The following is a 22503-nucleotide window of genomic DNA, read 5'->3' on the forward strand; positions in this document are numbered from 1 at the left end:
CAGTGATATGTTTCTTTATGTTAGGCTATAAAACTTATGATACTATTAAAATAATTTAGATAGATAGATAGATAGATAGATAGATAGATAGATAGATAGATAGATAGATAGATAGATAGATAGATAGATAGATAGATAAAACTACAAAACGTGTGACGTCATAATCATGAAACGGACCCTGGCTTTATCCTCGTCGATCCAACGTGTGTTCAAGTTTGTAGACGTCAATCATATATTAGGTGAATTAAGCTGTTGGTTGTGTTGGTGTTTTAAGTTTGTTTATGTTATTATCTAGGATGCATTTTCCGGTCTGTTTTCTCCTTTTTGTGGTTTACTGGGTTTTCTAGAAACAGATTGCATCATCCCATGCCTTCAGGACGCTTAGTTTATAATAAATTATTTTATTTTATGGTTTTATACCGTGTAATAGTGAAACATAGAACACTATCTATATGTATATGTCAAGCGCTTCAAAATAATTTATCGGGGTATGCGTTAATGCCACACATGTATTTGTAAAAAAACAGTCAGGCGTTCGCTTGGTCACACTTCCATTCCTTTTCTATCAAGATGGCGGGCGACGAGTCTGGAACAACGCTGGGTCAGCCTCATCTTTCTAAACAAGACCTCAGTACATTGGTAAGTCTTCGTCTTTTGTTCGTTTTTGTAGCATAACATGTTGTAAAAGTACTAGCTGTATCGACAGGTCGAGTTAAGTGGTTTTGTACTCTGTGATGATAGCAGGCGTGCTTGTTAGCCGTACCGGTGAAAGCTCACCACATGATTCATTCGGAGATGGAGAAGGACCCCGTGTAGAAATTATGTGAAAATGTTGTGAAACCCAAATGTCATTGTGTTTAATACAGTTCCAGTCATGCGCTTCTTTGTTTAGGTACTAATCTTGCATGCTTCTAATAAAATGAATTCTGTATCTCTGACGTTTAATGTAATGTCCTCGACAGTTAATTTTCCCCTATGGCAAGCCGTTTTAACATGTATTCTTTGTAGTTACCTTGTATTTATTTTTGTAACTGTAACTTGTATATTAATTACTTGAAAGTAAGTGAATAATTATTGCAAGCTACACTCTGAATCAAAAGCTAGTAATAGCGATTATTTGATTCAATTTAAGTTTGCAACAGCAAAGTGCAGCTTCCCTTTTTTGGGGGGAAAACTTGGTTTTCCCTAAGAGAGGCTGTTACAAAGAAATGTGAAGGACTTACTTCTGGTAGTTGTCACTCATGAACCGATTGATTAAAGGGTTAGTTCACCCAAAAATGAAAATTATGTCATTAATGACTCACCCTCATGTCGTTCCAAACCCGTAAGACCTCCGTTTATCTTCGGAACACAGTTAAAGATATTTTAGATTTAGTACGAGAGCTTTCTGACCCTCCATTGAAAATGTATGTACGGTATACTGTCCACGTCCAGAAAGGTGATAAAAACATCATCAAAGTAGTCCATGTGACATCAGAGGGTCCGTTAGAATTTGTTGAAGCACCGAATATACATTTTGCTCCAAAAATAACAAAAATTACGACTTTATTCAGCATTTTCTTCTCTTCCGGGTCTGTTGTGAGCGCGTTCACAACATTGCAGTGACGCTGCTGACGTGTTATCTTTGTTATTGGGCGCACCAGAAAACACGTCAGCAGCATCGTACATCAGCGGCGTATATGTATATAGAAAATGTATATTCGATGCTTCAACAAATATGATCAGATCAGAAAAGCTCTCGGACTAAATCTAAAATATCTTAAACTGTGTTCCTGAGATGAACGGAGGTCTTACGGGTTTGGAACGACATGAGGGGGAGTCATTAATGACATAATTTACATTTTTGGGTGAACTAACCCTTTAACATGTTTTGATGCTTGTCACTCACTACTAATGTTTTTGATGTTGTTGTTTTTTTCTCTTAAAGTTACACATTAAACAGCCTGCCATACGTCCTTTTCTTGATGATTAGCATTAACAAATCTGTTTTACCGTGTAGGATGTGAGTAAACTAACTCCTCTGTCCCAAGAGATCATCAGCAGACAAGCCACAATAAACATAGGTGAGATTTCTTTTTACTGTTTTGTGCTGCTTTGCATGCAAACAGATGTCACATGAAATGAATTACCTATATATTTGTCTCTAGGAACTATTGGTCATGTAGCCCACGGAAAATCAACTGTGGTGAAAGCGATCTCTGGAGTTCACACTGTCAGATTCAAAAATGAGCTGGAGAGAAACATTACAATCAAGCTGGGTTATGCTAATGCTAAGGTAATTGCGTTGTTCACTAATCTCGCTAAAAAAATTATTGCAAGCTACACTCTGAGTCAGAAGCTAACAATAGCAATTATTTGATTCAATTTAAGCTTGCAACAGCAAATTACAGCTTCACTTTTTAGGATTTTTTTTCCTCTAAGTGCGGCTGTTACAAGTTATTTATTTTGAATAAATGTATTTATTTTTTAAGGATTGAGTAACGTTTGTGTGTTTTGCCTAAAGATGATATGTTTTGTATTGAATCCTTATTTAGGTGTATAAATTGGATGATCCAAGTTGTCCACGGCCAGAGTGTTACAGGTCATGTGGCAGCAGCACACCTGATGAGTTCCCCACAGACATTCCTGGCACCAAAGGCAACTTCAAACTAGTCCGGTATGTTGGTTGTATACATTTTAATTTCATCTAATAGATATATCAAATTTTACAAAATAATCATCTGGCATGCATGGCTTTGGTGTGGTTTTTTTTTCATCAGTATAAAGGTATATTAAACCTAAAAATGAATGATGTGTATGTGGTAAATCATGTGAACTGGGAAATGGATTTGCAACAGTCGCTTTGTCACACCCAGTGTAGATGGCTTTTAGCTGATGCGATGCAAAGCAACAATGGTTTTGTCTGGTGTGTGTTGCTCAGGGGAGTGGCAAATTCACAATAGCAGCTTGTGATGCCGTCCACTGAAAAGGTGTTTTTCTATGGCAAGGTTCTTCTATGTCAGATGATGCCAAGTCTGAAGAAGAAAAATTCAGAGGAATTGGCATTCAGTGCCGCTTTATAAAAGATACTTTTGTCACAGGTTTTTTTTTTTTCCTGCTGATTTCCTGTGCCCCACTTTGAAAACCACTGGTCTAATCAATGTGATATTTCCTTCTGAATTCAATCTCCATATTCAGTTCTTGTAGTTCAATTACAGTGGTCCACAACAAGCATTGGTTTCCCCACACATCCTGATTATTTTTGTCTTTTTAGGCATGTCTCATTTGTGGATTGCCCGGGTCACGACATCTTGATGGCCACCATGTTAAACGGTGCCGCCGTCATGGACGCTGCGCTGCTCCTAATCGGTGAGTATTTACCTAGCAACCTGTAGTGGTTTTTGTTTTGCAAGTAATGAACACAGCTGTTATCATGTGGTATGAGTGGCTAATGACCTTCTTTACTCTTTCAGCTGGCAATGAATCGTGCCCTCAGCCACAGACGTCAGAGCATTTGGCTGCCATTGAGATCATGAAGCTCAAGCATATACTGATTCTGCAGAATAAAATCGACTTGGTGAAAGAGAGTCAGGCCAAAGAGCAGTATGAACAGATCCTGGCTTTTGTGCAGGGTAAGAGATTTAGCTTCGTGCTATTCTGAAATGTCATGGTTATTTACACTATGTGTGTGAATCAGTGGGCGGGGCTAAACAGGCTGCACTGTAGAAGCAGTAGTGCTGTCACAATTACCGACTGCAGTACCAGTCGTTACTGAAATTTTAAAAACATCCATTTCCTGCTAACATTTGAGCACTGTTGAGTGAATTCTTAAACCATGCCATAGTGTTCACACGCTTAACAGATATGACTGTAATTGGCTACAATGATCATTGCTTCACGCTTTTTCATGCTCACACACAATTCTTCTGAAGATTTTAACCCTCTCTATTATGTCAAAGTGGTACATTCCACAACCTGTTGTTTAAGCAGACTGGCTTCAGTATAATCTGTTTTTAGACTAAGACTAAATTAAGTTCTGAAACTTCCATGATGTCAGGACCTCTTAAATATCAATTTTTGATTTTTCAGTTCATGATCCCTTTAGTGATTAAGAAACATTTCTTCTCATTATTGTCAATGTTAAGAATGTGCATTTATTCGAAATGGATAACATTCTGAAAGTCTTTACTGTTGCATTTGATCTAATTCTAAATACATCTTTCAAAGTTTTGTTGCAACAAACCTGATAAACCAATCTAGTGATGACTTCATTCTCTAAAATTGGAACTGGAAACAGATTGGAAAAATGGGTCCTCATTTATTCACTCTCATATTGTTTGACTTGTATGAATTTACTTTTTATGTTGAACACAAGTTTTACATTTTTGTTTTTGAAAATCTTTTTTTTTTTTTCCTTATATAATCAAAGTGCATAGGTCTGTCAGGACATCCAACATACAAATCCAACAAAAACTCCAAAATACTGTCTATTCAAATCTATTACATGAGGATGAGTAGATGATGACAGAATGGTAATTTTGGGCGAACTATCCATTTAACATGGACATTCTGTTACTCTTTTATGTGACTCTTTGATTTATTTTCTTATAGGCACAGTAGCAGAGGGAGCTCCAATCATCCCGATCTCAGCCCAGCTCAAGTACAACATTGAGGTTGTCTGCGAGTACATTGTAAATAAGATCCCCGTGCCTATCCGCGACTTCACCTCCGAGCCTCGCCTTATTGGTAAAAGACCTTCAATATTACTAAAGAGGACTCACTGTGCTCCGTGTCAAAGTTTAGATAAGCGACAATGTTCTTCTTTTTTCCCCACAGTAATAAGGTCATTTGATGTCAATAAGCCTGGCTGTGAAGTAGATGACCTGAAAGGTGGTGTAGCTGGAGGAAGTATCCTCAAAGGAGTCCTGAAGGTAACTTTTGACTTGTTTGATCCAATTTATGCCAAGCATTTTTTTTCACCGTCCCACAATTCCTAAAGCACTTTCATTGTCAGACTATCAGGCTTCTGCTTTGCTGTTGCTATTTTTGTTCCTCTTTTCATGCTGTTCTTCTGTGTTTATTTTGGTTCAGTTGGACAGGAGATTGAGGTCAGACCAGGTATTGTTTCTAAGGACCATGAAGGGAAACTAATGTGCAAACCTATCTTCTCCAAAATTGTTTCCCTGTTTGCCGAACATAATGACCTCCAGTATGCTGCTCCTGGTGGCCTTATTGGTATGCAAACTTAAACATTACTGCAGTCTTGTAATTGTGTGTGTGTTATTGTTACATTATTTAATGTTTGTTACGCACATTCTCTGTTGCAGGTGTTGGCACCAAGATTGACCCTACACTGTGCAGAGCAGATCGTATGGTGGGCCAGGTCCTCGGCGCTGTGGATGCTCTTCCTGAGATCTTCACAGAGCTTGAGATCTCCTACTTCCTTTTAAGAAGACTGCTTGGTGTGCGCACTGAGGGTGACAAGAAGGCAGCCAAGGTGAAGATTTTAAAGTAGTATTATCAAAACAAATGTTAACTCTGTTTTGTTTTTTAAATATAACTACGAATGAGATTAAATTTTTTAATTTTTAGGCAATTCCTCACATCGAAATTTAGTTTATGTAGTCCACTCTTAATGCTTAAGCATCATTTTGGTGTTATTTCACTAGGATGGCCAAGCTTAATTCTAGCACAACAGACATAATATGCATACAATAGCTTAAAGATTTGGGTCTGTAATATTTCGTTTGTTTGTTTTTGAAAAAAATATCACCAGGGCTGCATTTATTTGATCAAAAACACAGTTAAAACAGTATTACAGTTTAAAATAGTATGTTCAAACAAACTATTTTCTATTTCGATGTTTAATGAAAAATATATATTTTATTCCTGTGATGGCAAAGCTGAGTTTTCAGTTGTCTTTACAAAAAAAATAAAAATTATACTTTTTTGGGTCAAAGTTGAAAATGTTAATTAATATTACTACATTTACATTTAGTCATTTAGCAGATGCTTTTATCCAAAGCGACTTACAAAGTAGAAGCTATATATATATAGACCGAATAGAATAGGTAAGTACTAGTATTATTTGGTCAGGTGATGGTGAAAAAGATGTGTCTTTAGATGTTTGTTGAAAATGCTCGGATTGAGATAGACAGGTTGTTCCACCAGCTGGGAAAAGTCCAGGAAAAGGTCCGTGAACGTGATTTTGTGCCTCTTTGGTATGGCACCACAAGGCGTCGTTCACTTGCAGACTGCAAGCTTCTGAAGGGCGTGTATGTCTGAACTAGCGAGTTTAGGTATATTGGTGCAACGCCAGTGGTTGTCTTGTAAGCAAGCATCAATACTTAGAATTTTATGCGAGCAGCTATTGGCAGCCAGTGCAAGCTGATGAAGAGAGGTGTGAGGTGAGCTTTCTTCAGCTCGTTAAAGACCACTCTGACTGCTGCATTCTGGATCAGTTGCAGAGGCTTGTTAGTACATGCCGGAAGACCTGCCAAGAGAGCATTACAATAGTCCAGTCTGGAGAGAACAAGAGCTTGGACAAGGAGGACTGGGCTGTTGTAGCCATATGGTCTGTGAAGCTTAACTGATCATCCATCACAACTCCAAGGTTCCTGGCTGTCCTGGAAGGAGTTATGGTTGACCAACCTAGCTGTATAGAGAGGTTGTGATGAAGTGCTGGGTTGGCTGAGATCATGAGCAGTTCTGACTTAGCAAGGTTGTTGATCCTTCATCCAGCCAGAAATGTCTGTCAGGCTGCAATGTGAACAGCTACTGCCGGATCATCTGGTTGGAAAGAGAAGTAGAGTTGAGTGTCATCAGCATAGCAATGATAGGAAAAGCCATGCTTCTGAATGACAGATCCTAAAGATAACATGTAGATGGAGAAAAGAAGTGGTCCAAGCACTGAGCCTTGAGGAACCCCAGTAGCAAGAAGTTGTGACCTCACCCCTCCAAGACACCCTGGAGGACCTACCAGAGAGGTAAGACTTGAACCACTGGAGTGCAGTTCCTGAGATGCCCATCTTCATGAGGGTGAACAGGAGGATCTGTTGGTTAACTGTGTCAAAAGCAGCAGACAGATCCCGTGAGATGAGTTCTGAAGATTTGGAAGCTCCTCTTGCCAGTCTCAGGGCTTCAGTAACCGAGAGCAGTGCAGTCTCAGTTGAGTGGCCGGTTTTGGAGCCAGATTGGTTGCTGTCCGTGAGGTTGTTCTGTGCAAGAAACATAAAGAGTTGGTTGAACACAACTCGCTCAAGTGTCTTTGCAATGAACGGGAGAAGGGATTATAATAATAATATAATAATTTAAATTTAGAGATAAATTTAGAAACGTCTGCCTCTGAGAGGAGGAGGAGGAGAGAGAATGAGTATTTATGGTTACGTTTTTGTCAGTTTGTGGTGTGGACAATTGGTCGCTGATGGTTCTTGTTTTATTTATGAAGAATATTGCAAAGTCATCAGCAGTATGAGTTGATGAAGGAGGGAGTGGAGGAGGACAAAGAAGAGAAGAAAAGGTTTTGAAAAGCATGCTAGAGCCAGAACAGTTGTCAATTTTGTTGTGGTAGTATGTTGTTTTATCAGTGGAGACACTTGCAGAGAAGGAGGAGAGGAGTAACTGATATACACGAAGTAGAGTTTTTTTGATTTGCGCCACTTCCTCTCTGCAGCCCTGAGTCTAGAGCAATGTTCCCGAAGAACATCAGACAGCCAGGGGTCAGAGGAGGTGGTGTGTGCTGGTCTGGATGAAAGGGGGCAAAAGTTGTCTAAGCAAGATGTTAGAGTGGAGCAAAGAATGTCAGTAGCAGTGTTTGTGTCTAGTGCTGAAAACTGAAAGGGTGGATGAAGTGAGAATAAAACCATAGAGGATAGGTGAGTGGGAAAGAGCGAGCGTAGGTATGCCGAAAGGTGACCTGCAGAGGAGTGTGCGTTGTGTCCAGAATGAGTGTGAGGTTAGAAATGAGGAAGTGGTCTGAGGTGTGCAACAGCGTAACTAAAGTATTGTCATTTGAGCGCTAGCGTGTGTAGATAAGGTCCAATTGGTTACCTGATTTGTGAGAAGCTGTAGTACACACGCGCTTGAGGTCAAATGAGGCAAACAGAGTGTTGAAGTCAGCAGCCTGTGGTTTATCTAGGAGGATGTTGAAATCCCCGAGTAGTACCAGAGGAGTACCGTATTCCTCAGGGAAGTTTGAGAGTAACACATCCAACTCGTCTAAGAAGTTACCCAGTTGACCTGGGGGACGATAAATAACTACAAAATGGATTATCAGGGTGGGTAATAGTAATTGCATTTGCTTCAAATTAACTGTTGCTGGTAAGAGATGGTAGACTATCAAATTTCCATTCTTTTGAAATAAGTAGTACCTCCACCCCTCACAATCGGGTGTGGGGAAAAGTGAATTTAGTGGAGAGGGCTGCAGGAGTGGCAGTGTCCTCAGGTTTGATCCAAGTCTCAGTTAGGGCCATGAGGTTGAGACTTGAATGAGCAATAGATGAAAGAAAGTCTGCTTTGTTTACAGCAGACTGGCAGTTCCAGAGACCAACTGGAATAGAGAGTAAAGTAGTAGAGGACATAGGGACATTTCGCAGATTATTAGGATTGCGCTGCCTCCAACGTACAGTGTGTGATTTACGAGTGTTAATAGTAATAGTAGAGATTTGGAAGCACATTGAGTACAATTAACTAGAACAAGTAGATGAGAACAAGTTATACAAAAAGTAAAGGGGGGGGGGGGGGGTACTCGGGTGTCTTGTCAGTGTCCTTGCTCGGTGGAGTTGCGCAGGAAGAGTCGCTGGTCTTTAAACTCGTCGGGCTGCTGCGGTGTACTGCACAAATATATACTTCCCTGATTCCACGTAATTGAATTCAGCTGGCCACGCCTTACTACTTATTACACCGAAACTGCAAAGCCATGCGATGCGCATGAGAACAAACACACTAATATCTAATGAGAAAAGATAGTAAACACTTACAGACTGCTGTCCTCTTCTGCTGCTCGACTGCTTTTACTAACAACTACTTGCAAACAAGGTAAATTATACCTGGCTTTGGCCACGCCTTACTACTTATTAAACCGAAGCTGCAAAGCCAAGCAATACGCATGAGAACAGACGTGACTTGAGCATGTGTTTACCATGGTAAACACAGTAAACAAAACCATGTGTCCTAGCAATGACAACCATGCTAAAATCTAAATGAGAAAACGTACAAAACATTTACAGACTGCTGTCCTCTTCTGCTACTCGAATGAATGAGTTTTAATGGCCTCATCATTCCGGCTCAAAGGACCATGTAGAAAATTGGAAGGAATATTAGGCTGGTTTGGCCATACTGGTTTCAACATGTAGAAGTAGACATTTCCATGGTAACAAGTGCTGTTAATTGTTTATATTTGTTTATGGTTTATCAGAAACCAACAATTATCAGTCTTGTTACCATGGAAATGTCTACTCCTACATGTTTGTGAAAATAAACTGGAAACATGAGATTGATGACTGAATGAGTTTTAATGGACTCACCATAATGGTAGCAATAGCCAAACCAGCCTAATATTCCTTCCAATTTTCTTCAATGTGTATATTTGTAGCGATAGCCAATAATACATTATATGGGTCAAAATTATCAATTTTTCTTTTATGCCAAAAATCATTAGGATATTAAGTAACTATCATGTTCCATTAAGATATTTTGTAAATTTTCTACCGTAAATATATCAATATGTAATTTTTGATTAGTAATATGCATTGCTAAGAACTTCATTTGGCCAATTTAAATGCAATTTTCTCAATATTTAGAAATCTTTTTTATTTTATTTATTTATTTTTTTGCACCCTCAGATTCCAGATTTTCAAATAGTTGTATCTTGTCCACATATTACAAAAATTTTAGATGATGTATAGATCTCAATTTAAAAAGATTTACCCTTATAACTGGTTTTGTTGCCAGGGTCACATATTATGTGAACACAGACTTATTTTGAATATTAATCACAATTAATTGACCTGACAGCACTAATTAATAAGCATTCTTATTTCACTGTATTTTTGCCCTATTGAGTGCTATTACAGTTTTTGATTTTCATACTAATTTGGCCAACAGGTTCAGAAGCTGTCGAAGAATGAGGTGCTGATGGTAAACATTGGCTCGCTGTCGACAGGAGGCCGTGTGAGTGCAGTAAAAGCTGATTTGGCCAAGATTGTGCTCACTAACCCTGTGTGCACAGAGGTGGGGGAGAAGATCGCCTTGAGTCGCAGAGTGGAGAAACATTGGCGGTGAGCACATTTTTGTGCAGCTGTTTGTTCTGTGGAATAATATACCTCAATGAATCATGCACAATTAGATCAGAAACTTGTTTTCTATATTTTCCTCTTCATGAATGCTGTTTGTACAGTCATTGACTTGTTTCTCTTCCCTAGTTTGATTGGATGGGGTCAGATCAGGAGAGGGATGTCCATCACACCCACAGTGGATGATGACTGAAGAGTAACTACATTCTTTCAATGGCTCTCACTGTCTCCCTGCCGGACATAATTAAATCATTTTCACACACACTCATGCACAGGCCAGCGCGTTTTGTCCTCAGCGCAAAGTGAAGGGAAAGGCTCTTTTTGATAGGACGCACTGGCCCTTTATTTTAAGATGTTCACAATCCTCTGTGGAAGGATTGGTGTCATTTATATGATAAATGCAATGAAAACGATATTCCTTGGTTTGACGAATATATTGTCAACATCTTTAGGTGATGACTAATAAAAACCTTTTGGATCAAACTGTTTGTGTTCTTATTTCAAAGAAAAATTTTCATCATCACAACCACAACAACAACCTCACATGACCCATCATCAAGAATAAGATCAATGTAGTGGTAAAAACGCTCAAAATCTTATTGCAGTATGGCATGCAGGGTTATTAATAGCCCCCAAAGCCTTTTTAGAGTATGGGGTGACACATTGATTTAATAAGTAATTATTGTTTATAAGTGGGGGTACAGATTTATGGTTTGTACACCTTTAATTAAATATCCTGAACAAATATTGTTGTATATTAAAAGTAGGATGAAGGTAATCTATAAGCATGTAGTAAAATGCTTTTGAATGAGCCGCAGTTGTGTCTTAACAGTTTGGCTGCGTTATACCTTGTATTAATAACCTGTTATAGTATTAGTATCGTATTATTATATTGCTTAAATGCTGGCGTGTTATTATTTTTAATTTACATTATTTTTGTATAGGGTGTAAATTTGCTTGGTTTTTAATAAATGTTAAAAGTTATGTTTATGAAAGTATGTTGGCCTGCAGCTAGCGTTAGATCAAACTGGCGTGTTCAAGCGTCTTTATAAAAAGACGAGAATAAAAACCTAAAACCATTAGGTCAGTAACGTTAACCGTACACGCACTAAACTGTGTAAATGTGCTACTCTGCAAATATTTTCAACCCAAACAATTTTCCTAATTAGCCTTTATGGTTATTAAACCGTTTTCTATGCATAAATCCATAACTGGCTAATATCCCGAGCTCGCTAATCATTCTGCATCATATGCCTTTGACGCCACCACAAAATAAAGCCCACAAATACTCCCTCACAAGCGACCTCCGAAGCGTTAAACAAAAGCAAACTCATTCGTTTGGTTTTACTCAAAACGGCCTAGTTTTCAAATCGCCAACGCGCGGAGAAAATACAGTTTGCGGGCCTGCCAAAAGAGCCGGACTGCGGCCACCTGTCTGAGACTCCTTCCGCATTTTCCTGCGGCTCCGAGGCAGTGACGTGCGCCTCTGAAGGCGGCGTAATCTCCGGCGGAGCTGGAGGCTGCAGCGCCGCGGAGCGCATCAGACTCGGCCCCTCCCCTCCGCGCTCCGCGGCGGCCCGCCCTGCTCACACAAGAGCCCCGTCTGCGCTCTGGCCGAGTTTGGGGGTGGGAGACGGAAACCCGTACGGCCTTGGAAACGAAACCAAAAAAAATTCACAAAAGGTAGGCCGCTGTGTTTAACAGAATAAGAACGTTTTTATTGGTTAGATACGCATCTTTTGCGATATCTTGGAGAGTGAGTGGAATACGTGTTTGTCTGTTTGAGAGATTAGCATCGTCGCAATGGCGCGTAGGCCTTTGTTAGCACCGAGCCGCGGCCTTCAGAGGCCTAAAGTAGGCCGCGGAGACGAGACTCTCAAGACGCGCACGACTGATTCATAAGCTACTACACACTGCCGTGATGTTCAAATGCATTGTATTGTGTTGCAGGTCATACTGAGTATCATTGTGCGGACACTTAAGTATATATTTATGAGATTTGATGTATTATTTTAATTTATTCAAAATGGCGATGATCGCGAAAGGGGGCGTGTCTTGTTATTTCTAACAGTGGGCGGGGCATTGTGCTGCGCCCCTCTGACGGTCACAGAAGCGTCAACACTGCATTACAGAATCAGATTATGGGATTCATGGAAGCCTGTTTGCCGTACAGCTGCTGTACTAAAAGTATAATCAGGTCATTCCTATTGTATAGTTATTTTTTTTTTTAGCTCAGTAGCTTGAAAAATAACTCTGCTTGTGTTGTTATTTAAAGTATTTCTACCTAAGGGTGTACTAGACTTTCAGAAATATTCACTGATCGTGATCAGGTACTTAGATGTATTAAAAATTTGATTATTCAAAAAAAAATATTACATTAAAATCTGATTTAATGAATTCCATTATAAAGAATTTCTTTTATGTATTACTTTATGCAATATAAAGTTACATTTTATAATTATTTTCACGTTATGGCCTATACCTGATATAAACGTTGACCATTATTAACATTCTACACAATTTTGTCAGAATAAAATAAAACTAGTGCTGTCAAACGATTAATCGCATCCAAAATAAAAGTTTTTGTTTACATAATATGTGTGTGTACATTGTATTAATTATGTATATATATATAAATACACACACACACATGGTATATATTTTAAACCTATTTACATGTATATATTTATATTAATATAATATCTAAATATATTTAATACATAACAAATATATTTTTCTTAAATTTATACATGCATGTGCACACAAATATACACACTTCAAACACATTTTGGATGTGATTAATCAATTGACAGCACTAAATAACACTACTATCTAAAATAAGATGTTTTAGTTATCCTTTTAATATCCTAGTGTATCGTTTAATCCAATTCTGACAAAGTATAATATAATGCTGATTTTATGCTGTGAATCTTACACAAATTAGACTTTCGTGTTCATATTGTGTTGATGGTTTTGATTCCTTTTCCATGTTGTTCCTGTAGGTCTTATATTATGCAGATGACCGGCGGAGACAATGGATGAAGATTCCCATGAGCCCAAGATCATATTCCATGGGACAGGTAAACAAACAACGACTGATGAAGCCTCTCAGATTGTTGTTTTATGAGTGTAAATCTATTTATGTGTGTTTCTTCTACATGTAGAGGTTGATGGAGAAGAAGACGAGGTGGTGGTAGAACTGCAGGAGTCGGTTCTGGTGTCTGACGTGGATGGTGAGAAGATTGCGGTGCACGGCCTCGCCCATGAGGAGCTGGTCATCCAGGAAGCTATCGAGGATGTGGTGGCGGAGTACGTGTCATGCACAGATGAAGACGAAGAGCTTGGCACCATTGCTGTGGAGACCTGTGTGATGTCACCCGATGATGTGGCTCTGGAGGAGGAAGGACTGCAAGTTGATGTGGTGACTGACGCTCAGGTACAGGAGGATCCTGACACCTGTGGAGACTACCTCATGATCGCTTGTGAGTGGCTTCAGCCAATCAGAATAGAACATTTGCTTGAAATGATCTGTGGATATTAATGTCTCATTGTTGCTTGACAACGGTAAACAGTCTATGTTTAAAGGGATACTCCACCCCAAAATGAAAGTTTTGTCATTAATCACTTACCCCCATGTCGTTCCAAACCTGTAAAAGCTCTGTTCGTCAATTTAAGATATTTTGGATGAAAACCGGGAGGCTTGTGACTGTCCCATAGACTGACAAGTAAATAACAGTGTCAAGGTCCAGTAAAGCATAAAATACATAATAAGAATACTCCATCTGCCATCAGTGGTTCAACCTTAATACGTGCCACAAGGATGCGCTGTTTCTACGTGTATTTAGCTTTGACTTGAAAGAAAACAGCGCATCCTTGTGGCGCAGATGATACAGAAGAGCACACGTTGATATGGAGATACACAGAGGAGACTGTTGACAAAGGAATTGTTGAATAAAGTCTGGATAAAGTTATTTTTGTTTTCTTCGCATAAAAAAAAATGTATTCTCATCGCTCCATAACGTTATGGTTGAATCACTGATGGCAGAAGCACTATTCTGACGATGTCTTTCATACTTTTCTGGACCTTGACAGTATAACTTACTTGGCAGTCTATAGGACAGTCTCAAGTCTCCCGGTTTTCTTCCAAAATATCTTAAATTGTGTTCTGAAGACGAACAAAGCTTTTACGGGTTTGGAACGACATTATATTATTATTTGAGATGCAGAATATATTGGTACCATATCAGTTATTGCCCATTTTTTTATTATTATTATTGTAATTCAGATATTCATTTAGTAGTATATTCATTTGTTATACATTAGATATTCATTTCATTAATGTTAATTATATAACTGTGCATGCTCATTTGCTCTATTTCTACATTTAGATTATATTTGCCATAATCTAAAGCTCACTTGAAGTTAATTTTTAAAAACTAGTAATTGAATAACACTGTTAAATCTAAACTTTAGCTAATTTCCATCCCATACATTATATTATAATATTGTGATGCCTAAATTCACTTTATCATGTATCACTTAAAATAACTGAATGTAGTTGTTAATGTTTTTAGATTTCATGTTTAGATAAAGTAGTATAGAATTTTATTATCTATATTTATCAGTTATTGTTCATAATATAAAAATAATTATCAGAATATTCACGGCATAAAAAAACAATTGCAAGATATAAACTTACATTTACATACAGAGTTGCAGATAAAAAGTCAGAATTGTAAGATAAAATGTTAAAGTTAATTCTGCTAAAGTTAAGGATTTCTTAAACACAAGTGCTTTTTATTATATTACTGTTGCTGCGGTTTAAAGCTTCCACTTTGTGTTGAACATGTGGTAAAGGTAAAGCATGATTTTTTTTTTTTTTTTTTATTCTTCAAAATATTTAATGATGCAGTATGCAAGAACATGGATGTTGCTTGTTTGTCACCATCTGTTTGTCTTGATTTTATTTCAGTGGATGAGGCTGGAAAGGTGGTTTCTGATGAGGATGCTAAAGTTACTATTGAGGGCACTTTAGAAGACCCAGAGGATGTGGAGAAGGATGATGAGGGTCAAGAGGTCATCAAAGTGTACATCATCAAGGCTCACCCAGAGGAGGAAGACTTGGGTATGTTTGAGCTTTCTTCAAGTCTGCATCAAGATGCGGAACCTCATTAAAGAGTTTTTCAAACACATTTTATTTTAGTGCGTATACAGTGCCCTCCACTAATGTAAGCACCCTTGGTAAATATGAACAAAAGCAGATGTGATAAATCTGCATCTTGATCTTTTTGAGCTTTCATTGAAAAACACAAAAAATCCAAACTCATCAGGCATTATAGAAGAAAACTCAGAGCTGTTATCTTAAAAAAAAGAATTTTCAGAAATTTTTTTCAAATAAATATCGCTAACGTGAACTAGAGAAAGTATTTCACAATGAGACCCCCCAACCCAAACATTGTTTTACTTCAGTGAAAGGTTAGAATTTTGTGAATTTTTTTTTAATGAAAGATCAAAAGGATAAACAATGCCAATTTATTTTCACAGCCACCTTTGCTCATATTTACCAAGGGTACCAATATTAGCGGAGGGCACTGTATATATTTGGTGTTTATCGATTTATGGATCTTTTACAGGAGGCACTGTTGACATAGGAGACACTGAGCTTGATGTAGATGAGACCGTGGAGCTGGTGGATCCCTCTGGAATGCCGATAAGAGAAAAGATGGTGTACATGTCAATGGGTGAAGCCAGTCAAAACCAGAATGACATCAGTGAGTCGCATTCCTGTTGGTTTGTTGTGAAAGTGTTTTCTCCAAATGATACGATGGGTTTTTCCTCAAACAGATGTGGCTAAAATCACAGATGAGGTCTACATGGAAGTGGTGGTGGGGGGTGAGGACCCTGGAAACGTTCAGAGGACAATTGACAATGCATCGCTCAGCAGAGACTTCATGCCTGTGGCTTGGGCAGCTGCTTACAGTTAGTCAAACACATACACATTTTTTGATTACATTCAAAAGTTGCATTGTGCAGTTTTTTCCACAGTCAATAATTTGTGCAGTTAATTATAAAGAAATATGCCTGTTATTCTCTTAAATTGTGTCTCCTAAATCATTTGTACATTACCTAATAAGGCTAAGCTTATTTGTACATAAAACAATCTTTTTAAATGATTTTGAGTAATTTGATGATAATTTATTTAAAGTGATAAATTAACAGGCTTCCTAATAGACTTAGTCTTCATGCCAACAACCAAATTCATCACTGAGATGAGTTGTATTTTATTAATCGAACACTTTGTAATCCACATATCTCTTAATCTTCTGTACAAGATAGCTTCTCCTTATAACCTTTAAATATGGTGTAATGTCAGGTGGGGAGGAGAGTGAAAGCGGTGAGAACAGGAATGGAGCAGCAAGTGCTTTACTGCACGTTGATGAGTCTGATATGATCGAAAGACTCGGTCGTCAGCGAAGCAAGAACAAGAGCAAGAAACGCTCTGAACTTCGTCACGTTCAGACAGGTACATCTCTTCTTCATTTTAAGTGTCAGTGTCAATTATATACATCACATTTTATGTAACATTTTAAATGTATATATTTTAAATCTAAAACATTTTATTTCATTAAATATTATTACCAGTCAAAAAATGTCAGTATGTTTTTTTTATTAAAGAAATTAATTGAACTTTTACTGTTTTTAATAACTTTTAATACATAGTTACAGTACATTGTTGCAAAAGATTTGTATTTCAAATAAATGTTGTTTTGAACTGGCTGCTGAAAATTCAGCTTTGCTATCATAATAAAGTACATTTTAAAGTAGAATACAGATAATTTCGTAATATTACTGTTTGTACTGTATTTTTGATTAAATAAATGCAGCTTCAGTAAGTAGAACAGACTTAGGCCCAGTCCCAATTCTATTTTAAACCCCTTCACCTACTCCTAACAATGTGCGCTAGCAAAATAAATATTGTACATTTTAATTTCATGCTTGTATAAATAAACTCACAAAAACAAAAAAAACACACACACACACACATTGTAGAGCGAAACTCACAGACACACACACAACTTTTTCATCTCTCTCTCAAAATGGCTGTATTTGAGAAAAAAAGTTTAGCAATTTCTAATTATTGGGGGGACTAGCCCCCATCAATGACCAGATATGAAAATAAATATGTAGTGTGACTATCATCCAGTCAGTTAAAGGTTTAACGTTAGCAAACTTCAGCAAGATATATATATATATATATATATATATATATATATATATAGGTGTTTGCTCGGGCATACACATATATATATATAAAAAAAATATAAAAACACACAATATAAAGTGCCAAAAATGTTTACATTTATGGTGTTTGCTCGGGCAGCCACGTTGCTGGTGCTGAGATAACTCTCATACCCCTTCGTTTGAAGTGTGGTCCCAAAAAAATCTTTGTTTGAAGTGCTGTCTGGCCCTTTCCCCTACTCTTACCTCTTCAACCAAAAGAGAATCAAGACACCTCTACCCCGTCACGTGAAAGTGCGAAACAGAGGGGTGGGGGTAAGTGTGGGGGTAATGGGAAGAAATGAGATTGGGCCTTATTTTAAAAGAATCTTACAGACCCCCAAATCTTTCAACTATAGCATATATTATAATCATTTTGGTTTACTTTTTCAACTTCAGCAATCATCATTGGACCCTACGGCCAGCCTCTTACAGTGTACCCTTGTATGCTGTGTGGGAAGAAGTTCAAGTCACGTGGTTTCCTCAAGCGCCACACCAAGAATCACCATCAGGACGTCGTAAACCGAAAGAAATACCAGTGTACTGACTGTGATTTCACCACTAACAAAAAAGCCAGTCTCCACAACCACATGGAGATCCACACCCTCAGCAGTAAAGCCCCGTTTGAGTGTGAAGTCTGCGGAAAAGAGTTTCACCAGCAGGCGACGCTGTTCTCCCACCGTCTACAGCACCACCACCACCGAGAATCCAAGCTTCAGATCCCGCCACCCACCACCAAAATACACAAATGCAAGTTCTGCGAATATGAGACGGCAGAACAAGGACTTCTAAACCGACACCTTCTTGCCGTTCACAGCAAGAATTTCCCGCATATCTGCGTGGAGTGTGGGAAGGGTTTCCGGCATCCTTCAGAGCTGAAAAAACACATGAGAACCCACACCGGTGAAAAACCGTACTCCTGCCTTTACTGCGACTACAAATCAGCTGACTCGTCCAACTTAAAAACGCACATTAAGACCAAGCATAGCAAAGAAATGCCCTACAAGTGTGACCGCTGTTTCCAGACATTTGCCGAACCTGACGAGCTGTTACAACACGGACTGACACACGAAGAGGCCAAAACACACCAGTGCACCCACTGTGACCATAAAAGCTCCAATTCCAGTGACCTGAAGCGCCACATCATTTCAGTTCACACCAAAGACTACCCACATAAATGTGAAGTCTGTGGAAAAGGCTTCCACCGGCCATCCGAGCTCAAAAAGCACTCGGCCGCTCACAAGGCGAAGAAGTTACACCAGTGCAGGCATTGCAACTTCAAAATCGCTGATCCGTTCGTTCTCAGTCGGCATATTTTGTCAGCGCACACCAAGGAGCAGCAGGCCTTTCCTGACAAAAAGGGTCTTAAGAAGACGTTTGGACTCGGTGCTCATGGAGGTAGGAAAATTTTGGGCGGTGGCAGTTTGTCCAAGGGCCACCGGGATCGCCGGGTGTACCAATGCCAGTATTGTGACTACAGCACAGGCGACGCGTCTGGTTTCAAGAGGCACGTGATCTCCATTCACACCAAAGACTATCCTCACCGATGTGACTTCTGCTCGAAAGGCTTCCGCAGACCGTCGGAGAAGAATCAGCACATAATGCGGCATCATAAAGACCTAATGCCTATCATGTGACCTTTTCAATCAGAAACCCATTAGGAAAGGCTCTTTTCTGATGTAGCTGTGGTCTTCAGGGCCGTTGGAAAGCCAACTAGAGGCTTTTTCAGATCCTGATAGTACAGACAGGCTGAAAGTGCAAGAAACTAGAGAGAAAAACAACCATCTAATGTGTCCAGTTGCAAGTTACACTGCTTGTCAATATCAGTGTTCTGAAGATACAGTTTTTTAAAGTTAAAATAACCATTATTGATCACCTGACCAGCTTTAGATTCATGCGAAAATAGATCAACTTGCATAATAATTCATCAAGGGTGGATGACATACATGCCGTGAAGTTTTATGTTGGAGCGTCTGGTTATAAATTTATGATTTATGCATGTTACACAAAACGTGTTTGAACAGCTTTGGTGATTGTTGCGTGTACAAGTACAAACATTTTGGGAATAGCCTTGAAGACGTCCGTTGTCATTAAACTACGGTGCTAATGCTTTATCAACCAGCTTCAGATGAGCAGAATGTCTAATTAAAGTGAACTGAAAAATGCCATGGCTGCTAAAAATTTGTTTTAATTTTAGAAAAAAAAAAATGCTGTTCAGACCAGATATAGGCTTTTGGGAAACCCAACTTTTATTTTAGTTCTCTGAACAAAATGCATCAAAAACATTGGTGCATTAATTTAGTAAGATAAGCTGTTATTTAATAAAGAAAATGAATTTAATGTGGGACATGGTTTCTTGGTAATATTTCCAATAAAAATCATATTGCAAATAGTACTCGACTCACAAGAGATCTTGAGGTTTAATCAGAGTGTGCAGACATTAAATCAGGCCGAGTGGCTGGTTAATCTAAATTTATTTTAATTTAGACGCTAGTATGTTTGTGTATTTCTTGAATGTAGCCTTTTGGCTTTTGGTCTGTTTGTTGTAAAACTCACCCTCAAATTAACATTATTATTATCATTATTAAGACGTTTAGGGTAAATTTTATTTTTTACACAGATACTGAAAATGTATAATTTGGAATAAAGAGATTCTAAAAAAAACTTATGTTATGTCTATATGAAATATTTGTAAATACAGAAGTAATAAACAGTATTTTGTGTCCAAAATGTTTTGCAATTTATTTATTATATTTTTTGATGATGAAATGCAAATGGATAATCTGAATAAATCACACCAACCGCAGTAAACAAAACCACCAAAGACAAAAAATTAAAAAGCACTGTTTATAAAAATTTGTTTACAGGAATCCCATATTGGTCATGAAACGTACAGAAACATCAAAAACTGAGTTCAATTTATAAAAATGCATAATTTGAATAAGGTAATACTTTGCCATTCTTTCCCCCTGGCTTGAGAGATTCTTGGATAAGCTCTGTAGTTGCAAATTGGATTATCATTGTGAGCACAACATAACTGCTTAAGGCAAAAAGAAAAACTGATGCTTCCGTACAAAAAGAAAGAGATGAAAACCAAGCAGACAGAAGGCCAGCAAATTCACTTCTGTTTCTAGGTGAAATGATCGGACCAGCAGAAGATGTCTTTGTCTTTCTTTGGTCTTTTGGTTGAGACGCTTAGGCAACTGAGCATTCTCCTGTAGAAAAGTAGGTATAAAGTTAGCAAAGATTTCATAATAAGAGACATTGGCCATTGATTCAAATCTTAAAATGTACCATTTGGTGGCAGTATGGCAATGTTTTCCTCAAGGATGCCAGTGTCCAGAGAGAACTGCCTGAACTTTTCCTTCAAGTCATCCGAAATGTCTGTGGTACGACCTGTTAATGACACATTCAGGGTCTGTTTAGCATTTATTCATTAAAATGTTACAGCTAAATTGTGTCTTTTGGACAAATGGAGCTCTTACTCAAGAGTTTGTTGAGAACCTCAGAAACATCTCCCTTGGTCTTGATCACGTGCACCAGAGCGTACTCATCAAATTTGGCATCAACCACACGCATGTCATTGTCATTTCCCCAACCTGAAAAAAATTCGAGCACATTTAGGCCAAAGGAACAACAGTCTGATCATTAGCTGAAGCAGAAGCAGGATGACTTACGCTGGCTGTAGAAGACGAAACGTCCCGGCGTCTCGGTTTTCTTGGCGAGGTGTGTCAGTCTCCAGCAGGAACCATCACTTCTGAGAAACGAATGAAGCAATTAAAGTTATTCTTTTGTAATTATGAGAACATTTATCAAAACTCTTCTCTTTGAACACTAGTTCGAGCTTACTTCAGATTAGTGCAAGTGAGATCAAGGTCTCCGTCCTCGGTAGGCACCATCATGGCAGTTCCCATCTTCATGTTAGCCTTGTGACTGACAAACCATTTTGCATTCGTAGCAAAGCCAATGAGATACCACTTTCCTCCCATCTGCAAAGAATATATCTATTTCAGACCAATGCTCTTAAAAAAAAATATATTTCAAAATGTTTTTACACTGCTGCCAAAGAAGAACCTTTTTGGTTCCCTAAAGAGCCTTCCCTTCTTAAAAGAATGTTTTTTTCTTACTACTAAGAACATTCTAACTTTTTTTCCACTATGAAGAATGGAAAGATTCCATGGAAGGTTCTTCATGTAACCATTAATGGCATTAAAGAAGAGAAAACCTAACCTGAGAATATCCCTAAAACTCACTGATAACACGCAGATGCTTTAGTAAGATAAATGCCCGTATATTTTAGTTTTTACCTTTTCCAGGTTGAAGTCAGTCATGGGCATGACATCAGCAGAAGTGAACACTGCACAGAGCAGAACGCACAGCATCTTCAGAACACCAGTCATCATGGCTGTAGAAGTGTAGGCTCTCTCTCTGTATGCAGTTTAGAAGGTAAAGTTGGCTGTGTAGAGGACACGAAAGGCAGCCTCTGTTTTATCCTCAGATTTGAGCCCCCCCTCCAAACCCTCCTTCCTTGAGTCCCTCCCTCCTCTGAAGACACAGCATGGATTGATAATAACAGTCGTTACACAACTTGCAACATGCACGTGTGGATTTGTCCAGCTATATATGGGTGTTTGAAGCTTTTTTTTATATACTAATGTCCTTGTTTGGCTTTCATGCTATACATGTTTCTTATTGCTCATCCATGCTGCATTTATTTGACCAAAATACAGTTAAAACTGTGAAATATTATGATTCAAAACAACTGTTTTCTATTTTAATATACTTTCAAATGTCATTTATTCTTGTGATGGCAAGGCTGAATTTTCTCCAGTCTTCAGTGTCACATGATCCTTCAGAAATCCTTCTAATATGCTGATTTGCTGCTATTATTATCAAAGTTTAACAAAGTTTAGTGTAAACCTTTTTTTTTTCAGAAGTCCTTTAGGAATAGAAA

At 38.3% G+C, this 22503-nt stretch overlaps 3 protein-coding genes and 1 long non-coding RNA gene across 6 annotated transcripts; 2 read left to right on the forward strand and 2 right to left on the reverse strand.

Moving 5' to 3' along the window:
* The first annotated feature begins 156 nt into the window (after positions 1–156).
* eif2s3 (eukaryotic translation initiation factor 2, subunit 3 gamma) lies at positions 157–10754 on the forward strand. 2 transcript variants are annotated; one of them, XM_042752135.1, is made up of 13 exons: positions 157–239; positions 571–639; positions 2000–2063; positions 2148–2275; positions 2535–2656; positions 3254–3348; positions 3453–3611; positions 4591–4725; positions 4816–4910; positions 5070–5214; positions 5307–5476; positions 10084–10256; positions 10401–10754. In XM_042752135.1, the coding sequence occupies exons 2-13, from the start codon at positions 571–573 to the stop codon at positions 10462–10464; spliced, it is 1419 nt and encodes a 472-aa protein (XP_042608069.1). In that variant the 5' UTR covers positions 157–239; the 3' UTR covers positions 10465–10754. The 2 variants fall into 2 exon arrangements, with proteins under 2 accessions (XP_042608069.1, XP_042608071.1); XM_042752137.1 differs by lacking the exon at positions 157–239 and having other exon boundaries at positions 552–639.
* Positions 6022–9513, reverse strand: LOC109070666. Its single transcript, XR_002014414.2, has 3 exons — positions 8029–9513; positions 6959–7196; positions 6022–6768 (listed from the first exon to the last, which is right to left on the reverse strand). It is a non-coding gene; the product is annotated as an uncharacterized LOC109070666 (long non-coding RNA).
* A 652-nt stretch (positions 10755–11406) lies between the features above and the next one.
* On the forward strand, positions 11407–20602 carry zfx (zinc finger protein X-linked). Of its 2 annotated transcripts, none has more exons than XM_019087195.2 (8): positions 11407–11954; positions 13274–13351; positions 13436–13753; positions 15244–15396; positions 15905–16042; positions 16116–16250; positions 16645–16794; positions 17949–20602. In XM_019087195.2, the coding sequence occupies exons 2-8, from the start codon at positions 13306–13308 to the stop codon at positions 19184–19186; spliced, it is 2178 nt and encodes a 725-aa protein (XP_018942740.1). In that variant the 5' UTR covers positions 11407–11954; positions 13274–13305; the 3' UTR covers positions 19187–20602. The 2 variants fall into 2 exon arrangements, with proteins under 2 accessions (XP_018942740.1, XP_018942741.1); XM_019087196.2 differs by lacking the exon at positions 11407–11954 and adding an exon at positions 11986–12468.
* On the reverse strand, positions 20383–22001 carry LOC109070664 (lipocalin-like). The gene is made up of 6 exons (XM_019087198.2): positions 21857–22001; positions 21399–21538; positions 21227–21306; positions 21035–21148; positions 20844–20945; positions 20383–20764 (listed from the first exon to the last, which is right to left on the reverse strand). The coding sequence occupies exons 1-6, from the start codon at positions 21950–21952 to the stop codon at positions 20745–20747; spliced, it is 552 nt and encodes a 183-aa protein (XP_018942743.1). The 5' UTR covers positions 21953–22001; the 3' UTR covers positions 20383–20744.
* Positions 22002–22503: the final 502 nt, after the last annotated feature.

The sequence above is a fragment of the Cyprinus carpio genome, chromosome B24, assembly GCF_018340385.1.
Source record: "Cyprinus carpio isolate SPL01 chromosome B24, ASM1834038v1, whole genome shotgun sequence".
NCBI classification, from domain to species: Eukaryota; Metazoa; Chordata; class Actinopteri; order Cypriniformes; family Cyprinidae; genus Cyprinus; species Cyprinus carpio.

Excerpts from the sequence above, each read along its gene's own strand:
- eif2s3 (XM_042752135.1), top strand. The coding sequence starts at position 571 with ATGGCGGGCGACGAGTCTGGAACAACGCTGGGTCAGCCTCATCTTTCT. Across the intron at positions 640-1,999 it reads AACAAGACCTCAGTACATTG|GATGTGAGTAAACTAACTCC; the intron begins GTAAGTCTTCGT and ends TTTACCGTGTAG. Across the intron at positions 2,657-3,253 it reads GGCAACTTCAAACTAGTCCG|GCATGTCTCATTTGTGGATT; the intron begins GTATGTTGGTTG and ends TTGTCTTTTTAG.
- zfx (XM_019087195.2), top strand. The coding sequence starts at position 13,306 with ATGGATGAAGATTCCCATGAGCCCAAGATCATATTCCATGGGACAG. Across the intron at positions 15,397-15,904 it reads CCCAGAGGAGGAAGACTTGG|GAGGCACTGTTGACATAGGA; the intron begins GTATGTTTGAGC and ends GATCTTTTACAG. Across the intron at positions 16,795-17,948 it reads ACTTCGTCACGTTCAGACAG|CAATCATCATTGGACCCTAC; the intron begins GTACATCTCTTC and ends TTTCAACTTCAG.
- LOC109070664 (XM_019087198.2), bottom strand. The coding sequence starts at position 21,952 with ATGATGACTGGTGTTCTGAAGATGCTGTGCGTTCTGCTCTGTGCAGTG. Across the intron at positions 21,149-21,226 it reads TTTCGTCTTCTACAGCCAGC|GTTGGGGAAATGACAATGAC; the intron begins GTAAGTCATCCT and ends AATTTTTTTCAG. Across the intron at positions 20,765-20,843 it reads TGCCATACTGCCACCAAATG|GAGAATGCTCAGTTGCCTAA; the intron begins GTACATTTTAAG and ends ACTTTTCTACAG.